At 44.2% G+C, this 19,034-nt stretch overlaps 2 protein-coding genes across 3 annotated transcripts in view; one reads left to right on the forward strand and one right to left on the reverse strand.

Moving 5' to 3' along the window:
• Positions 1-11,286: 11,286 nt before the first annotated feature.
• LOC119520958 (zinc finger protein 772-like) lies at positions 11,287-15,926 on the forward strand. Of its 2 annotated transcripts, XM_037818845.1 has the most exons (3): positions 11,287-11,489; positions 11,934-12,056; positions 12,713-15,926. In XM_037818845.1, exons 1-3 carry the CDS (start codon positions 11,303-11,305, stop codon positions 13,828-13,830), a joined length of 1,428 nt encoding a protein of 475 aa, XP_037674773.1. In that variant the 5' UTR covers positions 11,287-11,302; the 3' UTR covers positions 13,831-15,926. The 2 variants fall into 2 exon arrangements, with proteins under 2 accessions (XP_037674773.1, XP_037674774.1); XM_037818846.1 differs by lacking the exon at positions 11,934-12,056.
• A 655-nt stretch (positions 15,927-16,581) lies between these two features.
• Positions 16,582-19,034, reverse strand: part of ZNF304 (zinc finger protein 304) — a 49,534-nt gene continuing 47,081 nt past the window's right edge. The window contains exon 3 of the mRNA XM_037818829.1: positions 16,582-18,499. Within this exon, the coding sequence (XP_037674757.1) occupies positions 18,363-18,499 (137 nt within the window). The 3' untranslated portion in view covers positions 16,582-18,362. The remainder of the gene's footprint in view (positions 18,500-19,034) is intronic.

Genomic DNA, 19,034 nt, shown 5'->3' on the forward strand with positions numbered 1-19,034 from the left:
GTCATTGAAACTTTGCTTTGTTTCATTTCACTTCCCCCTTTTGGTCAGGAAGGCTTTCTCAATCCCACAGTGCCATGTCCAGGCTCATCCCCAGGAGTCATATCCCACATTGCCAGAAGATTTACACCCCTGGGAGTCAAGTCCCATGTAGGCGGGAGGGCAGTGAGTTCACCTGCCGAGGTGGCTTAGCAAGAGAGAGAGGCCACATCTAAGCAAAAAAGAGGCACTCAGGGGGAGACTCTCAGGCACAATTATAAGTAGGCTTAGCCTCTCCTTTGTAGCAAAAAGCTTAGTAAGCGCAGGCCCCAAGATCAAGAGCTCATCCTACCAAACTGTCAGTCTTCAAGGTTTGTGAGAACACCAGTAACAACCCAGGTGGGGAAGTCCAACATTTTCACATTCTTCTCCAGTTCCCAAATATATCCTCATTCGCTGCCCAAATTACTTTGGGATGCATCAGAATTTCACACTAACCTGTACAAACCTATCAGATATCACTTCCTATTCACAGTTCCATGTAATTATAGTGTTTAAATAAACCGACCATACAAGTTAAATTATTTTCGCGTGTGTTCTGGTTTGCTAACGCTGCCAGAATGCAAAATACCGGAAATGGATTGGCTTTTATAAAGGGGGTTTATTTGGTTACAAAGTTACAGTCTTAAGGCCATAAAGTGTCCAAGCTAAGGCGTCAACCATAGGGTACCTTCACAGGAGAATGGCCAGTGGCGTCTGGAAAACTGTTAGCTCAGAAGGCATGTGGCTGGTGTCCACTTGCTCCCAGGCTGCATTTCAAAATGACATTCTCCAAAATGTTGCTCTTTGGGCAGTTTGTCCTCTCTTAGCTGCAATTCCTCTTCAAACTGTCAATCTCAGTTGCTCTGACTCTTTTGTCTGTGAATTCCTTTATACAACTCCAATGGTCCAATTAACACCTACCCTGAATGGGTGGGTAACACCTCTGTCCTAGTTTGCTAATGCTGCAGAATGCAAAACACCAGAGATGGATTGGCTTTTATAAAACGGGGGTTTATTTCACTACACAGTTACAGTCTTAAGGCCACAAAGCATCCAAGGTAACACCTCAGCAATCGGGTACCTTCACCGGAGGATGGCCAATGGCATTCGGAAAACCTCTGCTAGCTAGGAAGGCAGCTGGCGTCTGCTCCAAAGCTCCGGCCTCAAAACGGCTTTCTCCTAGGACGTTCCTTTCTAGCAAGCTTGCTTCTCTTCAAAACATCACTCTCAGCTGCACTCCGTTCCGTCTCTTTGAGTCAGCATGTTTTATATGGCTCCACTGATCAAGGCCCACCCTGAATGGGTGGGGTCACACCTCCATAAGAGTATCCCACTGAAGTCACCACCCACAGCTGGGTGGGGCACATTCCAAGCAAATCTAACCAGCACCAAAACGTCTGTTCCACAAGACCACAAAGATAATGGCATTTGGGGGACACAATACATTCAAACCGGTACAACCTCCATGGAAATTATCCAATCAAAGGTTTCATTCACAGTTGATTGAGTCACATCTCCATGGAAACACTCAAAGGATTCCAATCTAATCAACATTAATACATCTGCCCCTCACAAGATTGCATCAAAGAATATGGCTTCCGGCAGGACATAATATATACAAACTAGCACAGTGTGCTACAGAAAATATAGTGTATGGACAGATGAGTAGAAAATGGGGACAAAAAACAAATGAAAAATAGGGTGGGATGGGGGATGGAATATTTTGGGTGTTCTTTTTTATTTTTATTTTTAGGAGTAAGAAAAATATTCAAAAGTTCATTCTGAATGCACAACTATGTGATTGTACACTGTGGATGATTTTAGGGTATGTGAATATATCTCAATAAAATGTATTTAAAAAAAACTCTTGCCTTTTGCTTCAGCAGATTGGACTTCAGATTTGGTTCTAGTCTCTTTCTCCTACAGCAGAAGCCTTCCAACCTCTCTCTCTCTCTCAAGTCTTCTGCAATCTTCCCCATCATATAGCTTTGAATAAAGCTATCCTTCCAGGTTTAATATTGCCGCATGCAATTTTTCTTTGACATAGCCCATGCTCTAGGCTCCAGTGCGCTCCTCCAGACCACTTGAGATCTCTTTCTCTTTCTCTTTTTGGAGTACCCAGAGCTTTCAGGAACAGAACTGTGGATTTCACCCAGGAGGAATAGCAGCTGTGGGGCTGTCCTCAGAAAACCCCCTACAAGTAGGCACTGTGGGAGAACAGTAGCACCCTGGTCTCCCTGGGTGGGGACAGCTTCTCTTAGAATGCAAATTCTGCCTGCTTAGGCATCTCGGGTTATGTAGGAATCCCTGCCATGATGACCTGATTTACGCTCAGCATTGTGCCCAAAGCAAAGACAATATTTCCCTGTTTCCCCAGTAAGGTCTGGATCTTGTACAGTTGCAAATATGTAGGCTTTTTGTGTTGTTGTTGACACTGCATTTTTTAGCCTTCTTTCTCATGGCTTTCTTCCTAGGTGATTTTGCTCCAAAGTGGGAAGGTTTTCACCCAGCTAGTATGGAGTAACATCACTTTGCAATGTTTCTGATGTGAAGCAACCCTTCCTTATACATTCCTTTCACTGTTAAAAGCTCCCTATCAGAGGTCTTTTGTGCCACCCACTGGACTTCCCTATCTAGGTTGGCTCTGAAATATGCAATGGCCCCTTAACCCTATATTCAAAAGTCACGTTGTTTCCTTTCTCTGTGAGAAAGAATTCCACTTTCAAAACCAAAGCTTGACACTCTGCTGTAATGGAAAGAACTCTGGAGAGAGAAGAGGAAATGTCCAGCTGGCCCACAGGGCATCAGTGACTGTGCCAGTGTTAAGCCTGCCTGTCACTGCCTCCTTCTAGAACGTCATCTCCTCATGACATTCCTTGTCTTTTTCCTCTACAGGAAGCCTCCCTTCCATACTTGGTTTTCATTCTCTACCATACTAAGTTTTCCTTCAATTCATGGACTTCAATTTGTGAAGGGGTTATATTTGGGTCAAATTTTGAGTATAGAACGAGATATCCTGAAGGATTGAATATGAGGCCCAAGAGAGTGAATCAAAGATGGCTCCAGCTAGATCCCTGTTGCTTGAAAATGTAGTGGGCAAAAACAAGTAGATTCCTGTTGTTTGCATAAAGCCCACGATTTTATCATGAGTTTTATATGGAACACGACTCTAATGTTTATTTCATAAGGAACTAGAAGGACTGTGCTGCCATAACTGAAATGGGGACCACTGGGACAGCAGACCTGGTAGAAGAGGTTCAAGATCTGATTATAGGCCTGCCTATGGTTGTGCCTAAGAGCCTCCTCCCGAACGCCTCTTTGTTGCTCAGATGTGGCCCTCTCTCTCTCTGGCTAAGACAACTTGGCAGGTGAAATCACTGCCCTCCCGCTACGTGGGATCAGACACCCAGGGAAGTGAATCTCCCTGGCAACGTGGAATATGACTCCCAGGGAGGGATCTAGACCCAGCATCATGGGATGGAGAACATCTTCTTGACCAAAAAGGGGGATGTGAAAGGAAATGAAATCAGCTTCAGTGGCAGAGAGATTCCAAAAGGAGCCGAGAGGTCACTCTGGTGGGCACTCTTATGCACACTTTAGACAACCCTTTTTAGGTTCTAATGAATTGGAATAGCTAGCAGTAAATATCTGAAACTATCAAACTACAACCCAGAACCCTTGAATCTTGAAGATGATTGTATAAAAATGTAGCTTATGAGGGGTGACAATGAGATTGGGAAAGCTATATGGACCACTTTGTCCAGTGTATGGAAGGATGGGTAGAAAAATGGGGGAAAAAAAAAAAAGGCACCCAGTGTTCTTTTTTACTTAATTGTGCTTTTTCACTTTAATTTTTATTCTTATTATTTTGTGTGTGTGTGGTAATGAAAATGTTCAAAAATTAATTTTGGTGATGAATGCACAACTATATAATGGTACTGTGAATAAGTGAATGTACGCTTTCTATAACTGCATGGTATGTGAAGATATCTCAATAAAATTGAATTGAAAAAAAAGTGTGAAAGGCCAATCACACATCCAGCTTGTCATGCTAAGTAAAAAGTAGATGGATTTATCAATTCCTGGGCAAAGGAGGGAGCTAGGAATATAAATCTGAGGGTGAGTAACAAAGAGGCTATATCATCAGACTTGAGACTGGATGAGATCCAAAAAGGACCAAGTGTATCTGAGGCAAAGAGAGAGTTGACAAATGAGCAATGAGTCTGCAAACACATCCAGTTCCTCACATCACTCCTTTTACCATGCCCTGCTCTGGCCATCATGTCCTTTCTATGACTCCAACTCATCGGGCTTTTAGTTGATTCATCTCTTTGGCAATTGCAATACTTTCTACCTGAGTATTTTTAATGCAGCTCCCCCCATAGCTGGTTGCTTCTTATTCTTCTTGTGTCAGTTATCATCTCCACAAAAAAAAAAACAACAACAAAAAATGCCATTATCTTTGATGCAATCTTGTGTGGGCAGACGTATTAGTGTTGATATGGGCAGACGTATTAGTGTTGATAAGGTTGTAATTCTTTGAGGGTTTCCATGGAAATGTGACCCACCCAACTGTAGGTGATAACTCTGATTAGATAATTTGCATGGAGGTGTGGCCCTGCCCATTCAGCATGGGCCTTGATTAGTTTACTGGAGCACTATATAAACTCAGACAGAAGGAGTGAGCTTGCTACAGCCAAGAGGGACACTTTGAAGAATGCACAGGAGCTGAAAAAGGAGCTGCAGCTTACAGAGACATCTTGGAGACAGCCTATGAAAGCAGACTTTTGCTTCAGAGAAGCTAAGAGAGGACAAATACCCCAAGAGCAATTAAGAGGGACATTTTTGAGGAGCTGCAGCCTAGAGAGGAACGTCCTGGGAGAAAGCCATTCTGAAACCAGTACTCTGGAGCAGATGCCAGCCACGTGCCTTCCCAGCTAACAGGTTTTCCAGACAGGGAAGGTACCCGATTGTTGATGACTTACCTTGGACACTTTATGGCCATAAGACTGTAGCTTTGTAACCAAATAAACCCTCTTTATAAAAGCTGATCCATTTCTTGTGTTTTGTGAAAAGGCAGCATTAACAAACTGGAACACTGCTGTAAGAGCTTACAGTCTAGGGACCATTACAATAAGCATTCCCCTGACAAGCTGTGCTCTAAGATTCAATTCTCAGAGTTTACACGTTATAGTTAGTACATATTAGTGAGGCATTGTAATGTTTGTCTTTTCGTTTCTGGTGTAGTTCACTGAAAATGCTGTCTTCAAGATCCATTCAATTAGTTGTGTGTCTCACAGCTTCATTCCTTCTTGCAGCTGCTCAATATTCGCTTGTATGCACACACCACAGCATTCTGTTCATGGGATGATGTACCCTTAGGCCACCTCCATCCATTGCAAAACATGAATACTGCTGCCATAAGCACCAGTGAGCAAATGTCCATTTGTGTCCCTGCTCTCAGATCTTCCAGGTATATACCCCATAATGAGGCTGCAGGACCTATGGCACCTACATACTTAGCTTCTTGTGGAACCAAGGCAGTCCTCCAGATAGGCTACTCCATTCTACCTCCCACCAACAGTAAATGGGTACATCCCTGTCTTCTTGTTTTCTCCAGCAGTTGTATCTCTCTGTTTATATTTTTCCCCGCAATTTTATAGAGACATATTCAGATACCATACAATCATCCACAGAGTACAATCAATTGTTCACAGTATCATCATATAGTTGTGCGTTCATTGCCACAATCAGCTTTTGAACATATTCAGTAAGTTTTTGCTGTGGTCTCAGCCATACCATGCATTCTACATTAGTGTGCGATGCATGATTTGTCACAGAAGTCCCTGGAGTGCTGTTCCATACAGTTCCTGGCTATTTACCACTACCCTAGGGGAGCAACTAGATTCCATACCTCACCACTCCACCATCTTGCTGCATCTCAGCAAGAGGTTTTTAAGGACTGGAATGAACTGTGGAAAAGTAGTGGAGGACATTAGGAGTAAGATGTGTAGATTGCATAGAGTTACCTACTGAGTCTACTGTTGAAGACAGGTGGAACATCTATCCGTATTCCATAAGGGCAAGGTTAAGGACGTCAGGAGCCTAGAGTCAAGGAGAAGCCTGTGTGCTAGTTTGAATGTATTATGTCCCCCAAACGCCATTATCTTTGATGTAATCTTGTGTAGGCAGACCTATCAGGGTTAATTAGATTGGAATTCTTTGAGTGTTTCCATGGAGATGTGCCCCACCCAAGTGTAGGTGATAACTCTGATGAGACATTTCCATGGAGGCATGGCCCCAGCCATTCAGGGTGGGCCTTGATCAGTGGAGCCATATAAATGAGCTGACAAACAGAAGGAACTCAGTGCAGCTGTGAGTGACATTTTGAAGAAGAGCTACAGCCAAGAGGGACACTTTGAAGAAAGCACAGGAGCTGCAGATGAGAGACAGTTTGAAGATGGCTGTTGAAAGCAGACTCTTGCTCCGGAGAAGCTGAGAGAGGACAAATACCCCAAGTGCAACTAAGAGTGACATTTTTGAGGAACTGCAGCCTAGAGAGGAACGTCCTGGGAGAAAGCCATTTTGAAACCAGAACTTTGGAGCAGACGCCAGTCACATGCCTCCCCAGCTAACAGAGGTTTCCCAGACACCATTGGCCATCCTGCAGTGAAGGTACCCGACTGCTGATGAATTACCTTGGACACTTTATGGCCATAAGACTGTAACTGTGTAACCAAATAAAACCCCTTTTATAAAAACCAATCCATCTTTGGTGTTTTGCATTCTGGCAGCATTAGCAAACTAGTACAGCTTGTTTAAAATTTAGTCAAGCTAAGAGGATCAATAAGGCCATCTTGGTCAGCTAAATTCCAAGTCTGCCTCACATTGGCTGTGCAGGACTTCAGGGAGCACTTTTGTCTCTACAGTGTTATGTTGCCCCAAGTACAATGAGGTTGGCTGCAGACAGAACAAGGTCATGCATGAAGAGTACTAATGGAAGATAGGGAGCCTGTTTCTAAGCCTGAGACTAATGCCTGGAAGGGCTTGGTAGCTAACAGGGAAGACTGAGCTCTTGCCTCTCTGGCCACTAGTGAGCTTCTGGTCCACCTGGATTTGTCAAGTGGAACTCGATTTTTTTAAAAAATAATCTGCCTTGTGAAGAGAAAAATGGGTTGGGACAGAGGAAGAAATGATGAGGGAGACAAGTGGGGGCTGTTGTGTAGTCCAGGAATGTGTTGATTTCTACTGGCCCAGGGGGACGGATTTGGAGGTGGTAGGAAAAGGATGACCTGGGTGATGTTAGGAGGTGAACGGTCATTATGATGGAGCGAGGCTAAGGCAATGGAAGTGCCCCCCACTAGACCCTTTGCATCTGTGGGCCAACCTGGCTTTTCCTGTTCAGATTTCTCTGTTAGCGTCCAGGAAACATGTGATGAGTGAATAATTGAAGTAGAAGGCTCATGCTTCTGGGACAAAGAAAACGGGACTCATGGTTGTCCTCATGTCAGTTACATGGATAGTTAACTTTTTGATGACCTGTTTCTTTGACACAGAAGGGACCCAGAGAGATAATGCTGGGTTAGAGGTCATGTCAGGCACTAGTTAGAGTTGTAGCTCTACAGATGCCATTCCTAGTGATGACACTTAGCAACCATGACCAAGGGGAAGTGATGGATCCCATGCATGGGCATGTTTAATAAATATAGTTATTGCTATAATGATAATCACTCATGGTATTAACCCTTTAACTGAACTTACTCCACTCCAACCTTCCTAACTGTGATACACTGCTAACCTGCAGGTTCCCAACGACATCTCAGTCCATTTGGGTCCTTAAGTGCTTTGGTTATGGGCTCTGATAACTGTTGAGCATAAGGTCTTAGCTTCCCTACAGCAAATTCTGAACATTCCTAGCTATCTGGAGATTCCTCTCCCACTTGTGGGGGTAGAAGATTGGGGAAGATACCAGGAAATGTTATTTTTGCTTTCCATCAGAATTCAAAATCTGCCATGGAAATTCAGTGAAGAAAAGGAGGAATGTTCTGGTGCATCAAAAATTATTGACTGCTCATTTCAGCATTTGAGTTTCAACAGTGGTGTAAAGCTCCTACGTACAGAGGCTCATGGCTCCTTTCTTTGCTGATCATCTAGGCACCTTAGACCTTTGTTCTTCAAGGAAGGAAAGTACAGATTTACTGGGCCATATGGTGTTTCTGGCGCCGTTCTGTCTTGCTTCAGGATGTTATCTCATTCCTCAAGTAAAATTGAGACAGTCTGGTTAATGTAACTAGGAGCAAAGAGTAAACTACAGCAGCAAAACTAGATCAGCAGCAAGCAATTTCAGTAGGGGCTTTAGGCGTATCAACACTGTTGTAAAGAGATTATAATAAACATTTTTTCTAACTTTTAAAGACTATACTAAAAATTTTCCAGCCAAAAGATTATATTGAGCATTTTCCAGGTATTAGGAGTAAAAAAATATTATTTTGAGAAAGAGTGTTACTCGCTGGGTTGGATACAGTCACTGGCTGTGCAGGCAGAAGAATGTTTTCTGAGGTAACCAGACACAAGGGACATTGTCTGCGAGCTTCAGGAACCAACATCCTACTCCATCTGCCAAGCCATGTCCTTGTCATGGCCTCATTGTCTCCCTTGTGCCTAACTGAAAATGCTGAGGCGAACAAAACTGACTCTAAAGCTTCGGGGTATATGTATTTGAAAACAACATAACATTTAGTGGCGTTCAGCTGTAGGTGTCCGAATGACAGCGTGTGCTGTGGACATTCGGTTTTGTAGCCTGTGAGAGCAAGTGCTGCACGATGAATTCTGAGAGAATACATCTCTAAACATTTCTGTGATCCGCACAGACTACCCTCCGAAAATATGCGTTCGTCCCCTCTAAAAGACCCTCTTGTCCTTGGAAACCCAAAACGCCATTTCCCGGCGCCCCTCTCTGTAGATTTTGGAGGTCTGGCAGGTAGCTTCTGGCCACGGATGATGGTGCCGCGGGAACTACAATACCCAGAATCCTCTGCGCCGGGCCAAAGAAGGTGCAGGAAGGGGGCATTTTCTCGCGAGAGGAAGATGTCCCCGGGACTTCCGGCGCCCTCCTCGGGCGGACTTGGTCTTTGCTCTTTGATTGACTCTCCATGTTTTAGGCTTCCGAGCTCTTGTAGACCCGAGGTGACACTGCACAGCGGCAGATCGAGGTTCAGCGGTGGCGGTGCCCCTGGGTGACTCGCTGCTGGGGTCGGGCTGGGTTCGCGAGTTCCCGCCTTTGGCCCAACCACCTCCCCTCCCCGACGTCCGCAGGCCCGAGGGTGGCGGTCGCCGGGATGGACCGGTCGCAGGTGGGTGCTGCATCCCCCGGACCTCACCCATCTCTCCCTCCCACCTTCGAACCTAGAGCCTCAAGTGACGGGCGCCAGCCAGGTCTCTGCCACCCAGGCGTCTGTGTCTGGTGTGAGGTGCTCGTAGTGGGATCCCCATTTCTGACCACCAGTGTGTTGAGGTGTGGAAAAGCGTTACTGGCAAAGGGACCAGCATGTGCAAGGGCTGGGAAGTGCGGGGTCCTTCTGGTTCCTGCAGGGAGCAGAGGGTGTGAGGAGTCACCTGGAATTTCAACCTGAGCAGCTGGACCTTCAGCTGAGGACGTTGGGAACCATGCAAGATTGTAAATGGAAACATAATTCAGGGTTTTGAAAGTATCCCATGGCTGCTCAGGAGAGAAAGACTTTGAGGGTGGTGGTGACGGTGATGAGGACAGCATGCCACAGGAAGATTGAGACCTAATCCAGGCCACACAGCTGGCAAGAGGTGACCCTGAGAATGGAGGCCCAGAGGATAGTCATCCCAAGGTCATTTTGCTCCCGGAAAGGGCAGTAGGGGATAGGACTGAGCTTGGGGGGCACCTCCATGGTTGCTTGCCTCTCACAGCTCCCCTTTTCCTTCAGGCTGCCATGAACACAGAAGTAATTAGGGACTCTATACAGGTGAGGGGTGGTGTCTGGGCTTTCACCAGTCCTGATGCCACTCACATGTTCTCCTGGATTGCGTCCCGGAACATTTTCCTGCTACTCACCGAGCTCTTGAGTCTGGGGACTCTGGAGAAACCCCAAGCCCAGTGTCCTGAGTCCAGGCCAGGGATTATATGGAGGGGTTCCCATTTCTGGCAGCAACATAGCTGTAGAAGGTTGTTCCAAGGCACAGGATCCAGCATTTGCAAATACTTGGGAGACTGAGATAAGAGTTTTCAAGAAATTGTACATTTCCATTGTTTCTGGAGTGGAGAGCATGGTTACAGTATCAGGCCTGGAATAGCAAGCTGAGCAGTTGGGCCTCCATTCTGAAGGTAGTAGCTTTGGGAGTTACAGAGCAGATGATGGAGGTGGTCAGACCCAGGCTTATGGGCTCCCTCGGGATGCAGAATGAGTGGGGGTGGGGTGAGTGGGAATGTGATGGCAAGGCCAGGAAGGGGGCTACTATGGTATTCCAGGTGAGTGGTGATAATGGATGTAGGTGGGAGAAGTGATTGGATTCTAGATCTTTTTTTAAGTAGAGCTGACCAGGTTTTCTGATATGAGAGAGAAAGGGAGAGGAATCAAGGATAACCCCAGTGTTTTACTTGTAAGCTGGAATAGTAGAAGCTCCATCAACTTAGATGGGCAAGTCATTGCTAGAAGTAACTAACTTTCAGTATGGATATCAGTTCATTTCTAGCTATATGAGGATACTCAATGTTCCAGACAACCTAGAGTGTAGGTATCAAGTGGGCTGCCAGACACATGACTGAAGTTCTGTGGAAGAGTTTAGGATAGAGACATCCAAAAGAGCAGATGGTGTGGAGACTCGGTTTTAGGAAGGGATGTCTTCATGTCATGGTGGCAGTGTGATTCACGGGGCAGAAAGGTCTTGAAGATCCAGAGCTGTGAGGCAGGTGCAGTTCAAAGAGTGATGTGCTCACGGAAAAGAGGGTAAGCTGATCACCCCAGGTCCCTGTTCTAGGTGTTTGAGCCGGAAGGAGGGTGAGCTGAAGTTTTTCTCTGGTAGGCATGATCTTGGAGGCCCTAGGGAAATTAGCTGTTAGGAGATAGATGGGTCCCTGCATACCAGGCCCAAGGTTTAGATGGTGTCTTTCTTCCCACCTCCCTGTTGTTGCTGTGGGCTGACACCTGAATCAGTGGGATCCTGAGCAGAGAACAGGCACCAATGGCACCAGGTCCAGGTATCTCTGAGGTGAGGAGTTGGATAAGAGGGTGAGCAGGAGCTATATGTGTGTAGCATGGAAGGGGTTCCTTGGGAGAGAGACTGCTCATGCACTTCGCTCTCCCCATTGTGGCAGAGGCAGATGAACCTTGCAGATGTGACTATCTACTTCTCCCAAGAGGAGTGGGGGCTCCTTGATGAAACTCAGAAATGCCTGTACCATGAGGTGATGCTGGAGAACTTTGCACTTATAGCCTCTCTGGGTAAGGCCCTCCCACTACCTCACCCCACAGTGTCCTCAGCTGGACTGTGCCCTTCCCCTTTTTCCCTAGGGGCATCTCTGCCCACCCTCCATCGGGACTACGGGCACAGCTTCCTTCCCCAGTTCCCTGGAGGAAGTACATTCCCAAAACTTGCCTCAAAGCCTTTCAGGGAAGGATCCAGTAGTCTTATAGTCAGCCCAGTGGATCATATCTGACATGCCCCAGGTTCTGCCCCCTTCTTCTGACCAACATTTCCTATGGCCTGCCTGTGCCAGAAAGTTCAGGTAACAGTATGGCCACTACTTGCTGGCACCACTGGGCTATTCCTGCAAGACACTTTTCTGAGGTTATTCTTGTAATATTTAGTTTCCTTTCTTATTGGGGAGTGGGAATATCAATCCAGTGCTGTCCATTCACCTGCCCTGCCTTTCCCCTTTCCCTTAGGACACACATCTTCCATGTCCCATGTATTTGCCCCACTGGAGCTGGGCACTGAGCCCGGGGGACCTGACTGGGTAGACATGACTCCAACCACAGCAAGAGAGACTCAGAGGGATTGTGGCCCGGGTGAGTGTGAGCTGGGGAAAGATGTTACATTAAGGTTGGGTTCAAATTGTACCAGTATCCTCTCCTGCCCACAGTTGGTGTCATGACTGCTGGCCACACCTTATTTCTACCCTTAGTTTCCTATTTACATATTTATCTTTTCTGCTCTGTTTTTGGCCCCTTGTTATTCCCCATCTATCTGCCTCCATATATTTCCTCTTCCTCTCCACTGCTCCTTCAGCAGTGCCCTGCGACATCCACATACATTAATGTGTCATGAGTTGTGCCTATACATAAATAGTACTTAAGCTACCTAGCAGTTACTATTTGATATTCTTGGGCCTGGACACACACTTCTGCACAACCCTCACCTCTCCCAGCAGCCCAGGCCTGGCTGAAGTCCATTTATAGATGACTTAATTGGATATTTTTCCTCTCCTTCCTGTGCTATGTCCCACATTTATGTCTTCTCCCAGGCAAGGCCTCCTCCAGTCCCTGACCTTTATATGCCAAATACTGCACATCATCCCCTTCCTCATCTTGAGCCTGGGCCCCTCATCCTGAGAACAAGCTTTTTAGCTTGATCTTAGGGTGTGTTAGACACACATAAATACATACATAATGAGCCTGACCCCCTCCCAATGTCAACTTGCCCTTAAACATTTCTTTGCTTTCAGGTTGTTGGTGTGGAATGGAGGATGAAGAGGCACCTTCTAAGCAAAGTGTTTCTGTAGAAGGACTGTCTACCCAAAAGGCTCACTCCTATGAAATATGGGGCCTGGGCTTGAAAGATGTGCGCTTGGCTGAGCATCAGGAAACACACCCCAGGGAGAAACCAGACAGGTGTGGGGCACATGAAAAGCAATTCTTGTTCAGTGCAAACCTTCACCAGCACCAGAAGGAGCAAAGTGGAGAGAAAGCCGTCAGCAGTGACGAGGGCAGGGTTTTGTTTATGAAGAACTGCCATCTTCACCCTTCAGAGATGCCCTTTATATGGGGGGAGGGATCTAAGGATTTTCGAGCCAGCTCGAGCATTTTCCAGCACCAGGCCCTTCACAGTGCGTGGAAGCCACACAGTAACACCAAGTGTGAGGAGGCTTTTCACAGTGGACAAAAGCATTACAGGTGCAGCGAATGTGGGAAAACCTTCAACCGCAAAGACTCACTTGTTCAGCACCAGAGAGTCCACACTGGTGAAAGACCTTTTGAGTGCAGTGAATGTGGGAAAACCTTCAGCCGCAAACCCATACTTGTTCAGCACCAGAGAATCCACACTGGAGAAATGCCTTATGAATGCAGCATATGTGGGAAAGTTTTTAATCATAACTCCAACCTTATTGTACACCAGAGAGTACACACTGGAGCAAGGCCTTATAAGTGCAGTAAATGTGGAAAAGCCTACAGTCACAAATCCACACTTGTACAGCACGAGAGTGTCCACACTGGAGAAAGGCCTTATGAGTGCAGTGAATGTGGGAAATACTTTGGTCACAAATACAGACTCATTAAACACTGGAGTGTACACACTGGGGCAAGGCCTTATGAGTGTATTGCATGTGGGAAGTTCTTTAGCCAAAGCTCTGACCTTATCGCCCACCAACGAGTTCACAATGGTGAAAGGCCTTATGTGTGCAGTGAATGTGGAAAAGCCTTTAGCCACAAACATGTACTTATTCAGCACCATAGAATTCATACTGGTGAAAGACCTTACAATTGCAGTGAATGTGGGAAAGCCTTCAGGCAAAGGCCTTCCCTCATCCGGCACTGGAAAGTTCACACTGGGGCAGGGCCTTAGGTGTGCAGGGCATGTGCTATCTTTTTGTTCATTATAATGACTGACACAGGAGTCTTTGGGAGGGAGCCAGAAATCAGACTGTACATGTGAACACGCACCTGGAGAATTCTTCTGATTGACAGGTGGATGGAAAATTTCCTAGAGCTACATTGCACTTTATAACCTACCCAGGGTCCTTGCCAGAGTTACATTACTGCTGGTGATTGGGACAGAAGCCATCTACTTTTGGTAGGACCCCATATTGTACATATGTCACTCCATCATCCTCTAAACGGCAGACCTCTTGTGCTCTCTCTCTTCCCTAGAGAGAATCATGAGTAGCCTGAGCCTATCCTTAAGGGCTCTCACTCCCTCTCTTGCTCCATGACTGGTTTAATCATGGACATGACCCACCTTTGGCCAAGAGAATGCCCACTTTGTTCTGCTGGTGGCTTGCAGAGGTTTCCTTTCATGGACATTGTTGGTCCCATATGACACTTGTGGTGTATTTGTCCAGCCTTCAGGTCTTTGAACTTAGGAATTGCCTGCCTCATATTGTTTTGGTTTGGCAACAGATGCCTTAAGTTTTTAGCTACCTTTAGTCTTGGGGATTAATCACTTTTAATTTTGAGGGTTGAGAAGAGAATTCGGCTCTACCAGCTTGAAGGGATGAACAGCTTTTGTGGAGGCCTCAACTTTGTATGCTTCAGAGGTGATGGCAGAGAGAAGCACTCACTCCAGTTTTGGCCTCATGTATCACTGCCAAAGGCTCTTAGGAAAGAATACCAATCCTTTTGGGCCTAATCTGGTGGGCTGAGGTCACCTGAGCAGTGGGCATTAGTTGTGGTAACCTATGTTGTGTCTGGGAGCAGTATGAATTGGGTCCATTATTACCAAGGGATGTTGCATATTTCCCAGCCCTCTTGACTACCAATAAGCCAGGTGCTCTAAAGGCAGATGTCACTGACTGTCCCATAAAAGGACCAGGTGGGACTCCGACACTGTGACTGAGGGAGTCAGGAGACTGCAGCAACCTGTAGATGTGTCCCTTCTAAAGGTGCATCCACCAGTGTTACTATAACTGCTTCACTGCATGACAGTTTACAGCCAAGGTCACTCGCAGAGCAATCAATTTCAAAGTTTTCTGGATTCCTGTGGGCTCCATGGACTGTTCATTAATGGCAATCACTGCAAAAGTAGGGACCCAAGAACTGAGAGAAGAGAGATCCAGTAGTCCAAGGCCATGGGCTTTTAGAACCAGCCAGAGATCCCGATGACTCTGGTGGAAACAACCTTTAATAATCACCAACTTTTGCTGCCCTTGAGGAAGGACTGCCCTTCCCAAGGAATGAGAAAGATCATGGAGTCAATGTAGGGTTGCCAAATTTTCTGGTTTTACAGGAGGTCTGGGAGATCTAGAATTTTCTGCAGAATCATTTAAAAAAGTTTTATTCAGGTATAATTCCATTGTAATCTGCACATATTTAAATTGTACAATTTGATAAGTTTTGAAATATGCATAGGCCTGTGGAACCATTACTATAATCATAACTAACATACATGTCCATCACCCACAGAGATACCCACCCCCCTTATATTCCTATTCTTCCTTCCCTCCCTGGCTCCCCATCTTCAGGAATCCATTGATTTATCTTCTTACTTTAGATTTGATTTTGTAAAGCTTTATATAAATGGATGATAAAATGTTTATTTTGTCTGGGTTCGTTCACATGGCTTAGTCATTTTGAGATTCATCTATGTTGCATTTATGAATAGTTCATTCTTTTGAGTGCTGAGTAGTCTGTACAGGTACATAATAATTTATCTTTTAATTGACATTTGGGTTGTTTTCAGTTTGGGGCTATTTAAAAAAATAAAGCTGCCTCAAACATGAATATCCAAATCTTTTTGTGGATATATATTTGTGGGAGCCCCTGGCCCCCAAGTGTTTTGAAAACTGCACACAGTAGTTTGCTTGACCCAGGACAGCTAAGTTTTGACCTATTCTGCTTGTAATATCAGATGCTAACTGAACTCTATACCTGAAACTACCTCCTCCCTGAGACTCCCTGAGCTACTGTTATCTCTATAATCCTCCCCTCCTCTCCATTACAATCAACCCCTCCCTATGTTGCACAACCCCACTCCCTGCCTTATGCTCTCATACCCATTGGAATGTTGAACCCTTATAACCAACTTATTCACACACACACACTCAAAGTGCGGACTGTTTTCATGTTGTGCTCTGAACATGCTGCCATTCAGAGCAACTCCTGAATCCATTCAGAGAAGCTCCTGATTTCAGGGTAATGTGGCTCGACTTCCCCACCCTGTAGGTAAGCCCTGTAATAAAAGCCTTTGGCTACAAAAGCCCTCTTGGGCCATGACAATATTGTATTTCTCTTAATACCTAGGAAAGCAATGCCTGTGTCATAGAGTAGGTGAACATTTAATTTTTTTTAAAAATTGCCATAATATAAAGTGGTCATCAACTTCACCTTTCCACCAGCGGTGTATAAGTGGTCCAGTTTCTCCCCATTCTCACCCAAGACTTGGTCCATCTTTTACATTTTTGTCTTTGTAATAGTTGTGATGTGGTATCCCATTGTGGTTTTAATTTGGATTTCCCTAAAGACTCATTGTATTGAGCAGTTCTAGAATGTCTGTTTACATACCACTTGATAATACTTTCTCCATACAAATAGAGTAGACACACAAATTCAGGAGCATAAACAATAGTTAAGTGGAGTAAACTAATTAGGCAGTGACACATTTTGAATATTTCCTTTTTTTTAACAGCCTTTATAGCAATAAAGCTGCTATGCAATACACCACACATTTTAAGTATATAATTTTATAAGCTTGGATACATACTTTATATGAACCAATAATTTCTGGCACCAGCTCTCAAGATGGCAATTTCAACACAATTCAATTCTGACTCTAATAAGCTAGATGCAGACAACTACATGTAGTCATATGACTCAATTTATATAAAAATTTAGGAAAAAAGTGCATTAGTGACAATGCATTGGTGCTTAACAATGTCTAGGGGTGTCTACAAAGTAGCACCAGGGAACATTATAGGGACATGGAAATCATGAGCATGGTAGTGGTTAGGTGACAGTACCCATTTACAAGTACTCATCAAATTGTACACTTAATGGTGCAGAATTTCATTTTATGTAAATTATAAGTTGTTAAAGAAAGAAAAAGCAAATCTGTAAAGAGACATGAAGGACATCACTAACGAAGTGATCAGAGCTAACACCACTATTGGGAAAACCTATGCATGTACCTCCTGGAAGGATGCACTGGGAAGGACACTTAGTCTATAATATTCTTGCCAAAGAAGTGCATAAGCAGTCTAATCTTTGGGCAAACATTACAAACCAACCAAAGGAACTTTAACAAAGTAATGTTCTGTATTTAAAAAAAATAGCAAGAAAAAGAAACTCAGAAGAAGAATGATGGACTGTTTCAGATGAATGGAATCTAAGGAGACCTGAGAAATAAATGCATTCATGATACTGGATTTGCTTTTCAATTGGGGAAATTAGTTATAAAGGACTTAAATAGGACAACTGTTAAAACTGGAATATAGTCGACATGATACTATTGTATTAATATTACACTTCCTCATTTGGATTGTTGCACTGAGTTTATGTAAAATAATAGTAATTGATTTAGGAAAGGCACACTAAAGGAGTCAGTGGTCAAGGGGCATGATGTCCCCAACTTATTCTGAAAATGTACAGAAGAATTGCTTATGTGGAAGGAGAAAAACATTGATCAAACAGGATAAAAGAGATTGTTCTTAGTCTTATTAAGACATCTACAAAGTCCTGTAGCAAATATCCTAACTCATGATCAATTAATAAATGTTACACTGAGATTAGGTATAAAAACAAGATGGCCACTTTTTGCACTCATATCCCTTATTTAACTGGAGATCCTATCTAGTGTAATGAGGCAAGAAAATTAATCTATAACAATTTGAAAGAAAGAAATAAGGTTGTTCCCTTTACCACCTTAAAATATTTCCTCAAATACCATCTTCAGTATAAGTCAATATGGACAACCTATTAACTATTTCAACCCACCCTGGTCCCTGTCCTTGTCCCTACCTCTACCCGGCCTTTCTTTTTGCTTTTCTTCAGGACCCATTTTCTTCTAATATATTATGTAACCAGATAACTTAGGTGTATTACTTGTTTCTATCTGATACATAGTAAGTTGCATGAGGGCAAAGTCCTTTTTCACTGATAATATCCTACGTACTGAGGAATGTGATCACAGAAAGCAGGCAATGAATATTCGTTGAAACATTGAAAAATATGCCAACTTAGGTTCTTTCTTACTTTCCTTATTCACTGTCTCCCCCTTCAACTTCAGCAGACACAATGCTTTCCTCAGATGAAAACGTGTTTTAGAGATAAACTCTTCAAGGTAGCTAAGAATTTAGCAGAGCCATGCGCTAAGCTTCATTTTCTTACTTGTTCAATCTCCATATTAGATCTCACCTGCCTTTAAGGTGTTTTTTTTTTTTTCTTTCATATTTTCCAGATAAGTTTTCCCCAGGATCTTTTCTTCAAACCAGCAAGCAAGGAACTCCCAAAGACAGCTGACATGACTGAAGAGGATCCAATTCCACAATGATCATCCAAATTGAGCATCAAAGGAATAGCACCTGGAAAATATTTAAACAGATGTGGGTCAATACCCATATGTCCCTAATGAAAATGCCACAGTGACTAAGAGGAAGTTAGAGACAGACTAGTTATTCTAGAACATGATAAAGAGAAAATATCAATCATTTCTCATGCCTTACCTGCACAGCTATATTTCATGGTAGCCAAATGGAAACAAGGAAAAGTTTTTAATATAAGAATGCCAGGTAAAAATTCAAAAACAGTAGTAAAAATCAACATTTTGCATCCTGTAATGAAGTAACAGGTTGAGGAAAGATCATGAGTGGCAATTGAAATCAGATATCAAGCTACTGGGCAATTGACAGTGGGTCCTCAGATAAGGTCTCAGATTCCAGGAAGATAACCCAACACAGTGGCACCCAGTGGGAGACAAAGGGAAGGTCACTGCACTACTTCTGAAATATCCTTGAAAATAAACTGAGAGTTTCCTTGCTTGCTGGTTTGACAAGATGCCTAGGGTCACCTGGATCATTTCCTCCTTTGACCTGTGTTCCAGTTTGCTAATGTAGCTGA

The sequence above is a fragment of the Choloepus didactylus genome, chromosome 27, assembly GCF_015220235.1.
Source record: "Choloepus didactylus isolate mChoDid1 chromosome 27, mChoDid1.pri, whole genome shotgun sequence".
Taxonomy (NCBI): Eukaryota; Metazoa; Chordata; class Mammalia; order Pilosa; family Megalonychidae; genus Choloepus; species Choloepus didactylus.